General features: G+C 51.5%; 1 protein-coding gene across 1 annotated transcript; it reads right to left on the bottom strand.

Annotated features, from left to right (window-relative positions):
* Positions 1–3,563: 3,563 nt before the first annotated feature.
* Positions 3,564–9,330, bottom strand: LOC6594530 (rho guanine nucleotide exchange factor 17). The gene is made up of 13 exons (XM_002019386.2): positions 8,674–9,330; positions 8,303–8,563; positions 8,033–8,223; positions 7,520–7,965; positions 7,232–7,454; positions 7,064–7,155; positions 6,302–6,999; positions 6,095–6,246; positions 5,947–6,014; positions 5,739–5,881; positions 5,548–5,669; positions 5,137–5,481; positions 3,564–5,077 (listed from the first exon to the last, which is right to left on the bottom strand). The coding sequence occupies exons 1-13, from the start codon at positions 9,109–9,111 to the stop codon at positions 4,918–4,920; spliced, it is 3,339 nt and encodes a 1,112-aa protein (XP_002019422.1). The 5' UTR covers positions 9,112–9,330; the 3' UTR covers positions 3,564–4,917.
* Between the last annotated feature and the right edge of the window lie 7,954 nt (positions 9,331–17,284).

Raw genomic sequence — 17,284 nt, forward strand, 5'->3', positions numbered from 1 at the left:
TCCATTTCTATGCAGCCCGGCCACACGCCACACTCCAAGCTCCAAGCTCCAAGTTCCACATTCCACACTGCCGATGGCAATGGCAATGGCAATGCTCCCAAATTGAGTTTAACAATTTGTCTTAGTGGCACTTGCAATGGATTCAGTAATTGCCTGACAAATCGCTACCCCACTTGTTGTGGTGCATGCCACACGCACACGCACACGCACACGCACAGCACATAAATAGCATCCCATATTCCGTATCGAGGGGACGCAGGACACGACAATTTGTCGCCAAGTGTCCTGGCACCATGTGTTCTCTCCAGCGTCATAAACTTTTAATTTCGCCCGCATAATTAGTCTGGGGAAATGGAAGCCATATCCCTATCCCCACCCCCAGCCAGTAGCCCGTCTCCCACTCCAAACTCCCATTCCCACTCCCAGATCTCGCTCTGGCTCTGCTCGACTTGGTTTTAATTGATAGGTGAATGAACCCGCTGTGTCCCTAATGCACTGCCTCGAAAGGGACTCAAGCTATTAATAATTTTAATCAATAAGCGTAATATTATTTCCATGAACTGGATCCGCGGAAAGGAGCTGTCGAGCTGCCGAGCTGCGGACTAACAGATATATAGTATTTTATATATAGTAGGTACATACATATATAGTACTTTCAATTTAATTCTGGAACATCCTCGACTTGTGCCATTTTCCCTTTAGTTTTGTTGTTCCCTCGAACATCCTGTGGCCGTGCCTGTGCCGTGCCTGCGCCTGCCATTGTCCGTTAAGCAGATTTCGGGCTTACACTGCCTGTTGTTCGGAAATTGTGGAAAAGCTTACAATGGACCGGGGCCAGAGCTGGGCTGGGTATCCGCCTGCCCCTTAAAGGTTTTGAAGGCGGCTTATTAAAAGTAAGCTCGCATGCAAATAGTTCAACTCCATGGTCCATAGTCCATAGTCCATGGTCCTTGGTCCTTGGTCCTGCTATTCCATTCCATCGTCCTGGCCAACAGTTTGGGGCATTAATTGGTTAATCTAGTTTACAACTGGCCCTCGAATGGTGAAAATGGCAATTTCGATGCTGACCATAAACGTGCGGATGCCATGCCCCCAAAGAAATGGCTCCCAGTCCCATACCTCATCTATTTGCACAGCAACCGCAACCGCAAAAGCCACACAAATACTAAAAACACAAAACTGAAAAACATTATTGGATATTAGGCAGGAGACCCCAAAACATGACAGGGGACAGCGGACAGGGGCAGGGGCAGGAGATGGATGCGCACACTGGGATTTATGAACAGAGATAATCTATTTGCAAATTGTCAAAAATTGTGCAAAAAGATTCCAACGAACGAGTGGAACGAGTGCTGCAACGAAACGTGGCGCCTCCAATTAAACTGCTTCTACGGACCCGTCCCTTAGAGGCGGTACTGATTAAAGTCATGATATTCGTGCGTACTCATTGCCAGAACAACACGATCTGGGAATTGTTCAACCTGCAACAACAGAGTCCACCTATGTGTGTGTGTGTGTGTTTGTTTGTTTGTGTTTGTGTGCCACTTGAGTAGTGTGTGCGCCCGCTGGTGGCAGCCATAAATAATGCCACATGAAGTTTAAAATGCAATAATGAAATTTATTAAGAACTTATGCGGAGTTGAGACAGACACCGAAGACCAGCAACGACCTTCGCTCCAGACGGACGGACAGAGTGCGGCAGGAAGGCAGGCAGGCAGGCAGGCAGGTCGGAAACGGTGTAGCAGGAGCAGCCACAGGGGCAGGGGCAGTGGAAAGGATTCATAATCATGGAGGAGAGCAGAAGTCCAGATACTCTAGCGAATCAGTAATAAGTCCTTAAGTTGGCCAAAAGTTTCAGCCAAAAGTTGGCGAACTTTTGCCGGATGGTGGGGGGGGGTTGAGGGCGGGGCTTTTCCCCCGCGGATGCTGAATGCCCTGACGCCGTAATGGAACATTCCGAGCATATGCCAGGAAGGGTATTATGCCGGCGCGTGCAATGTAATTTACGCAGCATGTTGCCGCACACACATGTGGCCAAGCGTATCGGGAGGGACAGGGACAGGGACAGGGCCGGAGCCGGAGCAGGAGCCGGACGTGAACTTGGGGCATAAAGGCAGGGCTCTTCCGTTTGACCAGCCTGCCACCGACCACCGACCACCGGAGGAGGACTCCTGCTCCGTTTGGTCCGGCTCTGGCTCTGGCTCCTGCTTCAACTCCATGGGCATGGCCCAGCACTTACGTAAATGCCTTATGGCAAAAGTTTTTCCCCTTTGTTGTTATTTGCCTGCCTGTTTTAAAAGTCCAAAATAATTGAGTTTTACGCATAATTTGCTTGATTTTATTTTACAGAGGGACGGCCACAGTCAGACAGAAGCCGCAAAGGTAAGCAAACAATCAATAGGCCCCCCCCCCCCCCTCCCACCACGCAGACTCCTCCATTCTCGGCACGCTTATCGTAATCGTAATCCAAATCGAATGCGAATCCGATGGTCAGTGGCACGCTCGGTTTTGACAAACACTAATTAAAATGAATTATTAAATATACGCGGGAGGATGGACACCGGATGGGCCCATGGGCCATGGGCAGAGATTTGGTGGGTTAAATGCAGATTAAAATGCGCAGCCTGGCTATGGGATACGGAATAAAAGGTTAGACGAATGCAGAGTGGCACAACGGCAGCATAAATCCATTTATAATTAATTTTTACAAATGAACGCGATAATTAAATATGCTCGCATCTGAATCAATGTACGGGGCCCACAGAAAAGCAAAAAGCGGCAAAGCAATTAAATGATGAATTATATATAAATCAGGATCCAGGGGATTTTTAAATTGCATCTGACCAAAATGAGCAGAATACTAAACAGGCGGCTAAATAGTTTAGTCTCTGGCCAACATTACATGGAATCCACAGAGGATAATCCCAAAACAGAGACAGAGACATAGATGAGACTTTTGGGCTTAAAGAGTTCAGTTTATTACAGGTGATACAAACATATAATACATGTCTATGAATTTCATATATATATATATATATATATATATATATATAATAGTAGGTGTATGTATTGTATATATATTTTATTCTTTAACACATTTACAAGATATTTTATTTTGAACCTTACCATATGCGCGCTTGGCAAATAGGGAATTATTGTTTTACATTCTATTATTACAGCTTATTGTGGGGGAAGTTGCTTTCACTCTTCCTCGTCCTTCCCATCCTTCTGTTCCGATTCTGATCCTAATCCTGATCCCACTTCTGATCAGCAAGCAACACCTTGAGTATATATGTATAGTATGTGTATATATATATCTTTAACACCTTGGTATTCATAGAGGTAGGATAACAATTGTCAGATGTTCACTGATTATATGATAGAATGCATTTAATGCACTTCACTTCCATAGGATGCGGTTTCATTTCCCACTCCAAATAACAGGTGAAACCGTTCTCGGTGGTGGTGGTTCGGTGTGGCTTAGTGTGGTTTTTGTTGTGGTCTGTGGTTGTGGCTGTGGCTTGTGGTATAGAAATTGCTTAGCATACACTTGAAATACTGCATTGAATTGAACAATGATTTATGTTAATAATAACCAACCAGATCTAACATAGAAATACATAATATATTCTCATACTTAAATTAATACAATTTGCCATTGAGCCACCTTAGGCCATTGAGCGACGCGACCCTTATACGATGCACCGAAGGGTGCCTTGGGGTTCAGGGTTTCTTGGGGGTTTCTTTGTTTGAGGTGCGCACAATTTTCAATTACCGAGAAAAATATACAAGTATGCATAAGTATTTGTGTGTATCTCTGTGTGTGTTTTGTGTTCGGTGTTCTGAGTGTTTGTACCATGCCAAAAAAACTCTACGAGTAGCAAAAACATTTGAATATCACTCGTATTGTATGTTAAAATTTGCAATTTTCAGATTCAAAATTCAATTCAATTCACTTGCATGAAATATATAGGTTTTACAATAAACTTTAGGTATAAACGCCGTTTAATCATTTGTCAATATATTAATATATATGTATGTATATCTGTAAAATAGGGAGACGCTTAGAGTTACGATTTTTACATGCCTATCCGCTGGGGCGGGGCGGGGCGGGGCTGGCACTACACATGCCCCTTGAGTGTTCTCTAAGTTGATTATAAATTCGATTAATGCGCTTGAATTCGGGGCAGGGTCGAGGCAGGGATGATCGAGAATCAACTCTGCATACGGGTAGGTTATTTATTGCATTAAATATAGGTAGGCATAGGTATAATAGGTTTTACTTTACACATTACGTTACGACCCCTGTATTCAATTCAAACAAACTTAGAACGAACGCTTAACTCTTGAATAGGATCTACAGATACATACAATATTAGCAAATACAAAAATATCTATCGTATCCATACCCTTCTTGATCTGTTCTGCTTGCCCCCTGCTCTGTGCGATCTACAGTATGTATGTACATTGAAAGTGGCGAGAGTCGGCTATATTATATGTAGTTTTGGCACTAATCCAGTGGCTAGGCTAGTCAAGGGGTTGGGGTTTGGGGTGGTTTCTGGGGTCATAGTTTATAGTTAATAGTTTATACATAATACATAATCTCTGATGATTGATTAGAGGCTGAACGTAATTAGTCATTCAGTTTCAAATATACACAATTTTTAGATAGGTTCTCGAGCATCAATCAGTCCCGTCCCCTAATCCTAAACCTACTAATGTCCAGCTTAGCAGCTGCTGTAGATCGATCTCTCTCTATCTCTCTCTCTGTAAATCTCATCGTAGTCATAAAAACCGCTGCAGTATGTACTCCGCTCTACGCACTGATCTGGCACTACTGATCTTTGATCCCTGATCTCAGTTATTGTTTTTCCAGCGCGAGAGCAAAAGCCTCCAGCGATTTTTACGCCTTCTGCTTCAAATTTGCCATATCAATAAATGGTTGGTGCTGTCCTCGCGGCCGGCGATCTCGCTGAGCGAGTTGGCGCCCGAGTTGCGGAAGTCCTCGTAGCCATCGCCACCGGAAATGATCAGCGTGTTGTTGGTCTCCGACTTGGATTTGGAGTGCTTTATGGAGCTGCAAGGCAAAGAGCTGTTAAAAGAGCTCCTCAAAGTTTAGTGATGGCTTGCGCTTACCCCTGCTTGGAGTACTCATCGCTGGTGGAACCTCCGCTCGCCTCCCGGGCGGCTCCTGTCGTCCCCTCCAGGCCGGTGGTCTCCACAAATGTGAGGAATCGCACATGGCCGGTGTGGCCGTGGGGAATGCCTGTGGGCACAATGTTCACGGCGCCCTTCTCGTAGCCCAGGGCCGGTATGGTCAGAAGGACGCCCGCACTGGTGCCAATCCAGATGAGATCCTTGCAGCACAGCAGCGAAGTCACCCGCAGGCAGGCGGCCTTGTGCTGCCTAATGATCTCGTCGCAGTTGGAGAGCATCTTGTTCACGGCGGGCGCGAGATTCACTTCGGTGACTAGCTGGTGGCTGTTCGACGAAGGAGAGTTTCGAATTTAACAGTGATCGGATCGGATGGCTGTGATCTCCACTTACGTATTGGAATGGAAACATTTGATGTGTGCCGAGTTCTGGATGGATATCCACACAAAGTTGCTGGCGACTGTCATGTTTGTGATCGGCTTCGAATCCGACGATATCTGTATCTGATGAATGACCTGCAATTGAGAGAAGTGAGTACTCTTATTAGTACGATCCAGAGATGATTTTCGGGGTATCTTTCGTACCGTTAGGCTCTCCACATCCAGGACCTTGATGATGCCCTGAATGGAGCACCAAAGCCTGCCGTTGACATTCAGCAACTTGGTCACAGGACTGGTGACGGTGCCAATGGACATGCAATGCGATGAGCTCGTATTCCAGGAGGTGGCTGATATAAACACACAAATTGGGATTAAATAAGGATTCAATGGAGATCTCTAGCGCTCCACTTACCTCCATCTCTCAGGTAAACGCAGATATCACCATTTGCCAGCGAAACAAACACACGATTGTCAAGGTACCTAAATGCACAAAGAGAAGGAGATTTACTGGTAGTATTCCTCAAGGATCTTCGATGGCGACTCAATGCCTCCTGACTTACAAAATGGAATAGACGGCTGAGTGGTGCTCGATCTTGATGCGGTTCTTCTTAATGCGAATATTGTCAGTGCTATTGTAGACATGGATGCAGCCGTCCTCGGTACCGATCCACATGGTTGATTGATTGCTCTCGCCCTCCTCGGGATTCGAGTCCTGAAACCCAGAATAAGGTATAAGGATGCCAAGGTTAAGATAAGAGTGCTCTCACCTGATGGCCATGATATCCGGCATGCAGTGAGGGGGCGGGGCTAGGCACACGTTCCACTAGACCCGCAGATCCAGATCCAGCTGATCCTGTGCTGCCGCTGGCAACGTTCAGCGAGGCAGAGGCGGAGGCAGCGGCGGCTTCCGTCTCATCGTCGCTGGAGCTCAGATTCAGCTCCAGCTGAGTATCACTGTTGCTGGCGGCCACCGCGACACCGTCGCCAGCCGCCACCGGCGTGGGTGTGGGTGTCTTTTTCTTTTCGGGCGTGGCCGTGGCCGAGGAGGAGCCGGTCTGGAAGCTGGGGGAGATGCTCTTGCGGAAGTCGTGCAGCTGCTGTGTGTAGCTCGGAGTGGGCTGCGGCTGCTGGGAGCTGTTCCTCGGCTTCTCCTTCTCCTCCTGGCCACCTCCACCGGTCTGCTCCCCACTGCTGTTGCGACTCGAGGCCGAAGAGCTGTACGCCGGCACAGATGCCACGCACAGGATGCGAGCATTGCAGACACCGTTGCAGCTGGTGACATTCGGCTCTGGGTGCAGCGACATGATGCACACCTGGCCCACGTACCCGTCGCTGTTGCACACCCACACATCCCGGTTCTCGCTGAGCGTGGCCGCCGCGCAGGTGAACTGCAGGCCGGCGCGGGTCTTCCGTATGGGTATGGAGGTAAGAAACTCGGGTATGGGATGGCGCTCCAAAGTGGCAGCTGTGGAAGGAGAGAGTTCCATCAGAGTTCCCTTGGATGATGATTGATTCGATGGAGTGCTTACCCAGCTTCTGCTTGGCCTCGTTGAAGGTCTCCTCCCAGGCCGTACGCTTCTCCGTCTTGCTGAACACCACCGTCAGCTTCTGGTTGCCATTTCTACGGGATAATCATAACATTAAGAATTAAAGACTGACAGAGAACCCTGGAGGGGAGATATCACAGCGGCACTTACGGTGAACTGACTGTCAGCTCCAGCATATTGAGCTGGGTGTCATTCGACTGGCGCTCGGAGAGCTGCCGCTGGACGTCGCGATGGAGTTCGCGGATGACGTCCTCGAGATACTGGTGCGGGTACTTTAGGGAGGCGGTGATGTCGCTGATCTGCTGCAGCTTGCCGCAGTCGTCGGCCAGGCTCTCGATTTCGCTGACGATGCGCTTGATGTTCTCGTCCTTGGCTGTGGGGAAAAACAGAAGGATCAGAATGGCTTGGGGCCACTGGCGTTGGAAGGAGTGTACGCACGCTTGACAATCTCCAGACAGTCCAGCGAGATCTTGGTGAGACACTTGTACTTGTTGGTCTCCAGCGTGGTGGCCACGGTGCCCGGGCAGATGCTGTTGCTGGGCTTGCGGATGGTGCCGCTTCGTTTCTTGATGCTGGTGAGGACGAGCAGGTCGTTGAACAGGAAGAAGCCCCGGTCCTTGCGTGCCCCCGCACCGGAGGGCATCGACACGAGGTCGAACAGAAGGAACTGCCGCTCTGGCGCTGTCAGATCGGTAATGCCTTCGATCACGCCCTCCAGCTCGCGCAGTGTCGCCTCCCGCTGGCCGTTCTCCATGATCTCGCGCTCCTTGCAGTTGATGTGCACTAGAATGTCGTGGACCAGCTTTAGCACGTCCTGCAGGTGCTTCTGATCGGGATGATCGTGATCCGTGTGCTTGATCAGTCGCTGGAACAGAAGCTCGTAACTAAAGAGGGAGAGGGAGAGTATTAGAGGGGGAGATCTCTTCCGTTTGCTTTTGGGGGAAATCTTACTTGGGAAACTTTTGCACCGGTTTGATCAGCAGGTTGTCGAGGGTGAGTTTTCCCTTGTGCTCGCGGGAGGTGGACTCCAGGAACTTGGCAAACGACGGTCGCTGGTGCTTCATGGAGCGTATGGCGTTCTTGGCCCGATTGCAGTTGTTCACAAAGGATGTGTAGACCTCAAGGACCTCCAGCTTCGAGAACTACACGAGAGAGAGAGAGAGAGGGACAGAGAGCGGAATAAATAGAGGAATATGTGGGTTATCTTCGTGCTGGCTGTACCGTATCCATGAAGGCATCGCCCACTTTCTGCTGGACATCCCAGTCATCCAGGCGATGCTTTAGATCTCCCAAGAACCGTTCGTGTATCTCGAGGATGTCCGGGACCATGAAAAAGATCTCGTCCACGGTGCGGGTGTCAATCATGCCCGCGTGTTCGGGCGCCTTCAGCACCTTCAGATATTTGAGAACAACAGTCTGCAGCGACTCCACATAGGACTGCTCGTTGCGGTAGATCTCTTGGACAACATACGTGCGAGTGTCCTGCAAAGGAAATGGGTTGGGTTTTAAGGGTTTCTCTTTCACTCGGGGAATGCGATTAAGTGGATTGGGTTCGGTTCGGTTGGGTTAATGTTGATCTCGACCAGACTTACACCTTCATAGCCGCCCAGATTCCATTTACTACTCATATCGAACTGGGCCCGTCGCTCGGAGTCGTCCTCCGAGTCGGAGCAGGTAATCGAAGTCATTTTCTTGAGCCTGTCGCATTTGTCGCTGTGATAGCCCGATCCTGCGGCTGAGGCTCCAGCTCCTCCGCTCCCACCGACACCAGTCCCGAATCCCGCCTTGCTGAGGCGAGCCACCGTTGTGGTGGCCATGGAGACCGCCTGGGAGACGCTGCTGCTGTTGCTGAGGCTGATGTTGAGGCTGGTGTTGCTGTTGCTGTGGGAGTTGCCGTGGGATGCCGTGCCGCCGGTCTGGCTTTGTGGCAGCAGGGCGGCGCCGGCGGCGGCCACGGAGTTCGAGGGAGCGGTCAGGGTAGCTTGGAGATCCAACAGACTGAGACGAAGATTCTCGCGGTTGTGCGACATTCTCGGAATGCGTTCAATTCTTCTCGGAAGTGTTCTGAGTGGTTCGCCGGAGAACAACTGTTTCTGCTCTGATTTCACTGTACCGAAGCACTACCTGAAGCTAATTCAGCTGCATTCTGCGTGAGTTTTTTGCGGGGAGGGGGGAGGGGAATAAGTAACCGGTCACACGTCTGCCCTAGCTGCGCTGTTCCATCAGACTGCCGCAACGAGTGCAACAAGCCAGATGCAACATGCCACATGCAACATCCCCACGCAGGAAGCAGTCTGCCTCCTTGGCTGCGTAGCCGTCGAGTGGGAGAACGAGTACCCACTTGCCCACGTCCCAGCCTGCCAGACGGGCAGACGAATTGGTGGAAGGAGTCACGAGGCAGCGCACAAGTCACTCAGCCTTGAGCCCAGCCCAGCCCAGCCCTCCTCCTCCTCCTCCGTGCTGGGATACTGCGCCTGTCCATGGCCCATGGCCCATGGCCTGTTTGCCTGTGTGTGTGTGTGTGTCGGTGTGTGCTTTTGTGTGGTTTGATAATGACACTGACCGTGTTGTTTCTGTTGTTGCACGAGTAGGTCTGAGTGAAGGCCAATAATGACACAACAACAAGACCATCTGGGAAATGGGAAAGCGTGGGCCAGGTGCAGTTGGTGCCAGTCACAGCTTAGGAGTTTTTTAAGTGCTCTGCTCTGTTCAGCTCTGTTCTGTTCGGGCTTGGCTTAGTGAATCACAGCCACTGAATTGATTGATTGATTACACATACACATGTGCTAAGAATGCTCCCACTCAGAGGAGTATCTGCCAGGGAGGAGGCTGTGGAACAGCATACATTTGTGCGCAGTTAGGAAACCAAGTTGCGTTGCATCTAGTGCCCTACTCCCACATAGATTCCACTTTACAGTTAACACACACACAGCCACACACCCACATATGGGCGTATGGGGAAGACAGGTAATTGATTCTCTCTTTCCCTTCTTTAATCCCATCCAATCCATCCCATCCATCCTCCCACTCTGGCTCCTGCTGAGAGTGCGGTTCCATTACAGTGGGATAAGTTTTGAGAGTTTATATTTGCACTCACAGATACACACCTCCACCTACACCTACACCTACTCGCACATACACATGTGTATGGATTGCCGTAATGCGGCGCAACAAGAGGTTGGCCTTGTGCAGTCAGGTACACAGATACACACACGCACACAGACACGCGGACAGACTCTCGGATATACAGCAAAAAGAGAAGAAAATTTAATTCGTATGAAAATGAAAAGTGAATTTTCTTCTGCTTTTGCTTTTGCTTCTGCTTCTGCTTGTCCTTTTCGTTTTCTTCTGGCTGTACAACACGCCGTTCTTTTTCGACTTAGGTTTGACGGATGTCTCAAGACATTTTCCCACGCACTCACTACCTATGCGAAAGCGATTTGATTTGTTTTTTGTATTTTGTACACTCTTTAAACCGAATTCCGCTTGATTTGATTGTTTTTCGTGCGCCAGGCGTTTGTTGCTGCCACAAAATAAACTAACAAACGAAACATGAACAATTCCGCCACACAATGGTCGTAGAAAAGCAAATAAGAATTAAAACGCGCACACAGTGGACGAACGGCGGGCTTCGGCGGTCGGCGGTCGGCTGATTGTGCTTATGCTGCTACTGCGCGGGAGAGAGCAGAGCAGAGCACAATGGGTGTACGAGAACGGCCAGCGAACAGGAGTGCGCGCCGCCACTCGACTCGCTCAAAACATTCCATTGTGCTATATACACACTTAATTTCCATTTTTCATATTCCAAGCAACACTGAAAAACCAGCAGCAGTGGCAGCAGTAGCAGCGGCGGCAGCAGCGGCAGAAGCAGCAGCCGCCCTGCCACCCACTGTACACGCACACACACGCACATTTGTGTGTGGGATGTGCTTATGTGCGTATCAGCGAGAGCGAAAAAGAGTTTCGTTGTAAAATTGGGATTTGTGTAGCCAAACATTAATTATCCATGTGAACGCGGTACAGGGCGGCAGCAGGAGGCCAGCCATAAACATAGTTCCCCCCCTCAACCGCGCCACACCACACTCAGCTGTTGGTGGTAGACCGTTGGAATGCCCAGGACAAGGTACACTAAACAGAAGGTACGATGGTCTCGGGGCGCAAGACAGACTGTAGGAGAGCGATTAGACACCTGCCTCACCTTCTGTCTAACATACCTTGGGCGCGGCCAGGTACAGAGAGCGGGAGAGCGGGAGAGCGGGAGAGAGATTCCCAGAGAGAGTCATGTTATTGCATGCGACAAGTGTCCGAGCAGGAAAATCGGCTGAGAGATCGCAACTTTTACTTTTATAGCAGCCGCCATGACAGCCAGCTTTCTGGGGCCCTCACAAAGCGGACTGTTGCATTTATTTAGTATAGTTTGTATGACTAATGCAATAGTCGGAAACTAATTTAGTTCAGTCATCGGGACTGAAGATTGCTGTAAAAATAGTTTACTCCACAACCACTGTGCCTGGAACATTCTCCTAACACACTAACACACATTTCCAATGCGCAGCTTTGTTTTTTTTTTTGGTTGATATTCCTGGCGCCTGCGCACTGGAATTCACATTGCCTCTTCTGCAGCCGCTGCCGCTGCTGCCGCTGTCGCTTCCATTTTCTCATCCATCTCACACCCACGCCGCCACGCTATGCACTTCCACGTTGAAAGCAAAACAAAAGCACAGAACAGACGAGCGTGCGTGTGTGAGTGTGTATACAACAAATCAGCAAGAAAATAACAGCGGTGAGGTGATCGCAGCGACAGAAACTGCGTTGGAACTGGAAAGCAGCAACAAATGGAAACGAAATGGACGTGTGCGGACGTGATTCATTGAGACCGCGCTTAGGTAACGGTAGTCTACTTTATAGCGCAGCAGTAATTTATATGGAAGTGGATATAATGGGATCTCAGACCACTCAGGCCCCCCCCCTGATAAATGATGGACTCACCGCAATTGTTTTCTGCCGCTGCTCCGAGAGCATATTCTCGCTGGAACCCTTCAAAAGCTCCGCTAGTAGAGCGGGTGTGGGCTTCAAGTCCAGCGTTGGAGAAGTCTTCGTTTTTGGACTGGAACTGGCACTGGTACTGCCATTGGCGTTGGCATCCAGGCTCCTTTTGGCAGCATGACTGTGTCCGTGACTGTGACCGTGACTGTGACCGTGGGCGTGACCGTGGTGGTGCTGGCTGGGCCGCTCCGTGCTCATGGACTGGCTACGCTTGCTGTGGTGCGTCTTGGGGGCCGGCGCCTCGGAGGCGGCTCGCTTCATGTGGTGCACCAGCTCTGCCTCCCCCAGGTTCTTGGCGGATGCGGAGATTGGGGCAGCGCAGGCCATAGCGTTCTTGCTGGTGTGCTCCAGCTGCGAGGGAGTGGAGGCGGCCCGGGCATGCGAGGGCACGGGCAGGTACGTGCTCGTCTTTCGCACACGCATCGAGTTGGAATACTGCGGCATGTTGGGGCGGGGGGCACCACTTGAAGCCCCAACGGGGCTCGAGGCACCAGCAGCGCCTCGCAGATGCAAGCTGAAAGAGTGGAGAGCAGGTTAGTCCCATCCAGCATTACGGGGATCGCTCATTTACCTGTCTGTTTCCCGCAGCTCCTCGAGGATCTCCTCGAAGTGCATCCGGTTGGGCTTCTTCATCTCCGCCTCGAGCATCTGGCCGTAGGGTCCGCGCAGGGGGCGCTTCGAGAATCGCTTGTAGTCGTAGTCGCCGGTGGAGGGAGTGGGACTGGAGGTGACGCGGTCCCTGGCGATGCGATCGCACTCGTTGTCGGAGGTGGAGTCGGTGCGCAGGAAGCTGAGACTCTTGCTGGACACGTCGTCCTTCTCCTCGCTGCTGTGGCAGCTAAAGTTGCTCAGCAATTGCGACTTGTCGCGCGGCCCGCTGCCCCAGGACGGGGCGTTCTTCTCCAGCTCGGGCGTGTTCAGTTCAAAGGAATAGCAGCTAATGGGACTGCCGATGTTCATCTGCGAGGAGTGGGAGTGTGCGTCCGGCGACTCGGGCTTGATGGCATTCAGGTTCGTCACACTGATGTCCAGTGCCAATCCGCGATGGCGGATGACTACCTCCGGCGGTGCCTGCCAGTCGGCGTTGTCGATGTACATGCCCTTTCGCTTAGTGGAGTTGTCCAAGTGCCGCCTCTGGCGCTCGTCCGTGCTGTGCCGGGGCGTGGCCACCGTCTCCAGGGAGCTGCGGAGCTCGGGGCTGGACAGCTCCAGGTCGTCTTGGCTGTACTGCTTGCAATGGTGCGGCTGCTCCGGCGAGGGATTCCTGGCGGTCGTCGCCAGCTCTACTTGCGGGGCGTCGTCTATCCTGGCCACTCCATCGCCCTCCTCGGAGGAGCGGCTCACCGATATGGTGGGAACCAGGTCGCTCCTCACGGCGGTGGTGAGCGTCGACTCCGTCTGGGACACCTTGCAGGCGGCGTGGGAGATGGGCGGCTGGATGGTCTCCGGGACCACCTCCACCCACTCCTGGGCGGGCGTCTCCAGCCACTCCTGCGCGGCGCACTCGTACACGGGCACGGGGATCTCGCAGGTGGTGGCCGTCTGCAGGAAGTTGTCTGGCGGAGACTCCAGGGGCAGCTGCTCCTCCATCAGTGTGGCCAGATTGGGGGCGCTGCCCCCGGCGGAGGCGGGAGGAGTTACCTCCAGGGGCTGGACAATGATGGGCAGCACGATCTCCTCCCTGATGAGGCAGTCGCTCTCCGACTGAATAGTGTCCGTCAGGGACTCCATGGTGGCATGGGCGGCTATCACGCTGCTGGCGGTGGCCGGTGCCGGGAACAGGATCCCCGAACTGCTGCCAGAGACTGCCTCCGTGCAGAAAATGTCCTCTTCCTGGATGGAGTCGTGGTCCAGCGACTTCTCCTGCCCGTAGTTCAGGTTGATGCACAGCTCTGTCTTCTTCAGGGGAATGTGCACCCAACCCGGATCCGCGACTGCTGCCGGAGACGAGACCGACTCCTCTCTCTCCCTGGAATACGTGGGACTGGGGCTGGGCTCTTCGATGGCCTTGTCGCGCCTCAGGCGATCCCTCAGGGCGCTGAGCGTCGACTTGCAGTCGATTTGCGAGAACGAAACGGAGCGAAACGGAATTCCCTTTGGCGCATACGAACCGATCACGGTCCGCGACTCCGGTCTCGATGCTTGCGGCGTACTCTCGCTACTGCTTCGTGTTGAGGCATCTAGGCATCTCTCCACAGGTCGCTGCTGCTGCTGCTGTCGCTGCTGCTGCTGCGTCGATGGAGGCGGGGACTTGGACTTCTCACGGTTGCTCAACATGAAGGCCTCCAGGTTGGAGAGACTCGTGTTGGGTCTGAGTGAGGCAAAGAGGCGGGCGGCTGTGCTGAGGCCTCCCCCGCTGTGGCTGCTGCCCCTTGCGGTGGCGTCGTTGCTGCTCTCGGATGTCTGACTGGCGGCCGTGTCCGTGTCCTGGCGCTCCAAGCAGGTGCCACGCGGCTTTCGCGGTGGCGGCACTGGCGGTGCCGGCGGCGGTGGCGGTGGCGTGGGGGTGGAGGAGGCTCTGGAGCTGCTTCCCCCGTTGCCTCTCAGCAGCTCCGTCAGTTCCTTGAGGCGCTCCGACCGCTCTGAAGTCTTGCGCTGCTTCTCCGGCCCCGCTGCTGCTGCCGCTAAGGCGGAGGAGGAGGATGCGGTGGATGAGCCGGCGGCGGTGGCAGCTGGCGAGGATTTGCGGCCGAATCCCAGGCGCTGTATCCGGTCCAGGGTATTACGTCGTTTCTCCATTGTGTGCTGCAGGAATTCGAGTTAAATGCTGATTATTCACCATCGGATCTCGAACCCCCCGCCCCCCCACCATTCTCCCTCTGGCTGTGTGTGTGTCTTTTTATGGACTAGCTGTGGGCGTACGCCCAACCCCCCAAGCACCACCCAATCCCCAAGCCCCTTCGAAAAGTAAAAACAAACAAATCCCAACACGATTCGAGGCGAACAAATTGAGTCAACGCTGCGTATGTGTAATATGGGGATCAATACCAACAGTTAGACATAATCAGCATTCCAAGTGGGATGGGATGGGGGGGGATGGGAATGGAATGGGAATAGAACCGGAACCCGGCCAACATCATAATATTAGGCGCCTCAACCCCAACCCCAAACCCTACCCTGCCACACAGCGTCATTAAGTTCACTGCACAATGACACACATACCACAGCCCCCTCCCCCAAGATGGGAAGAGGGAAGAGAGACCATGCCACACGGTGCACACACAATGTAAGACAAGTCATAGAGCAGCCGCAGCTCTACAATATAGCGCTCTATATATATATGGGTACATATATAAGGCAGATTCTTGTATACATACGCATACAGTGATATTTTTAGTATAAACAACAGATCTCTCGGATATATATATAGTAAAAGTACGTATTCCACATGTACACCTCTACATATCTATAGGCATTTATATCTACTTATATACAGACAATATGTATAGATAGAATATACAGAAAATAAAAGAGATCATTGGCTAGCGACTGGGAAGAGCACGGCGTATGAATGAGCGTACCGGACGGACAAACTTACAATCCACTCGGAAAAACAATTGATATAGATCGAAAGCTAATCAATAGATCCCATCTCTTTTCCAAGAATAGCTTCATAAACTATTAAACCTATAATATTTCCAGGGAAACAATGAAGAAAGCTCTTAACTGAGTTCTTCATTTCTTCCAGTGTAGGCATTAAAAGATTCACACAAATAACACAAAAGTAGAGCAACACCAGCAAAGATACATATTGTATCTCTCCCGAGCACAAAACTTTCCCTCTCTCTCTCTCTAGCAACAATAAATCCGTTACTCTCTCGGTCTCCGAGCCACAGAACGTGCGTGTTTCAGGTGGTGCCAAGGCATCATCGGTTCCGATCCGAGGCGTTCGCTATCCCTCAATTGAACGGATATATATATGATATATGGGATCAATAAAAGCTGATCAAAACAAAAGGTTTATCGCCGAAAATTGCACTACCTGACAGTTCCGCTGATGAATGGTTTGCCAATGAGTTTAAAGAACAAAAATATATATACAAATGCGATATATTCCACATATGTATGTACAATATGTCTTCCGTTGGTTTATTGATCCGTTCGTTTATTATACTTGTATCCCATCTTCAAGCGCTTCTCTTTGGTGTAACTTCTATTCGATCCTACACTAATACCAATCTATGAGATATCATACCTCATTCCCATTTACCACTTACCCCGTTCTCCTTGTCGAATGAAGAGCATAGATGGGGATTGCAGCTGCAGGGAAGGAGTAGATTATTCGACTTGTATGGGTTTTCGTTTGGACTGTGGTTCTGGATGGGATTCACTGGAGGCGTTGTTCTGGCAGAACTGCATCCTCGGTTATGCAAGCCCTGTTCTGTTGTCACTCGCGAGGGACACGGATCGGGATACGGATCGGACACTACTTTCAGTTCTCTGTACTGCTGTTGGGTCACCGGCAATCGAGATTCACTCAGCGACTTGTGACGCACACAGCTGTTGTTGTTGTTGGCCCGGCGGCTATGCTCGGTTTCCACTTTCACTTCCGGTTCCGAGTCGAAGGTCAGCCGTCCATGGCGGTCGTAGACGAGCGACCGCGGTGGTCCCCCACTCGATCCGAACTTGCAGTTGTAGTTGTTGTTGTTGTTGTTCCCCTCGAAGGAGTACGGCGGACAGCCCTTGCGGACGCAGCAGCTGCCATGCGGCGCCGGATAGATGCGCGGATGCGGACAGACCAGGCGGCGGGTCTTCAGAGCGGGCTCATCGCTGCTGCTGCAGACTCGAGGCTTGGGCGGCACGGGCGGAGGACACTTTGCCCGCGGATAGTTCCGATAGCTAACCGTCGCCGAGGACTGGTAGTGCTGCACGTCCGGATGGGCTCCAAGAGGCGGATGCTGCTGTGGCTGTGGCCGCTGCTGTGACAGTTTTTTGTCAATTGTATAACAACAAATTGCCGCTGACTCGTCGCTGATTTCGGATGACAGGGACGACAACACTGGCGATGACGCGTCTCCCGCTGCTGCTGTTGTTGCTGGTGACTTTTCCGCTTTTGTGGCTGATGTATTTGGCTCCCGATTTTCTATTTCTATAACCGGCCGACGCGCAACGTCATCGTCATCGTCAACGGCATCAACATCATCATAATTATCATCA

This window comes from Drosophila persimilis, unplaced genomic scaffold, assembly GCF_003286085.1.
Source record: "Drosophila persimilis strain 14011-0111.01,24,50 unplaced genomic scaffold, DperRS2 tig00000000-arrow-pilon, whole genome shotgun sequence".
NCBI classification, from domain to species: Eukaryota; Metazoa; Arthropoda; class Insecta; order Diptera; family Drosophilidae; genus Drosophila; species Drosophila persimilis.

Bases quoted from the DNA above. Each gene is read 5' to 3' on its own strand.
- LOC6594530 (XM_002019386.2), bottom strand. From the start codon at position 9,111: ATGTCGCACAACCGCGAGAATCTTCGTCTCAGTCTGTTGGATCTCCAA. The intron at 7,455-7,519 runs GTGCGTACACTC...TTTTCCCCACAG, and splicing joins CTGTCTGGAGATTGTCAAGC to CCAAGGACGAGAACATCAAG. The intron at 5,482-5,547 runs GTAAGTGGAGAT...TTCGTCGAACAG, and splicing joins AAATGTTTCCATTCCAATAC to CCACCAGCTAGTCACCGAAG.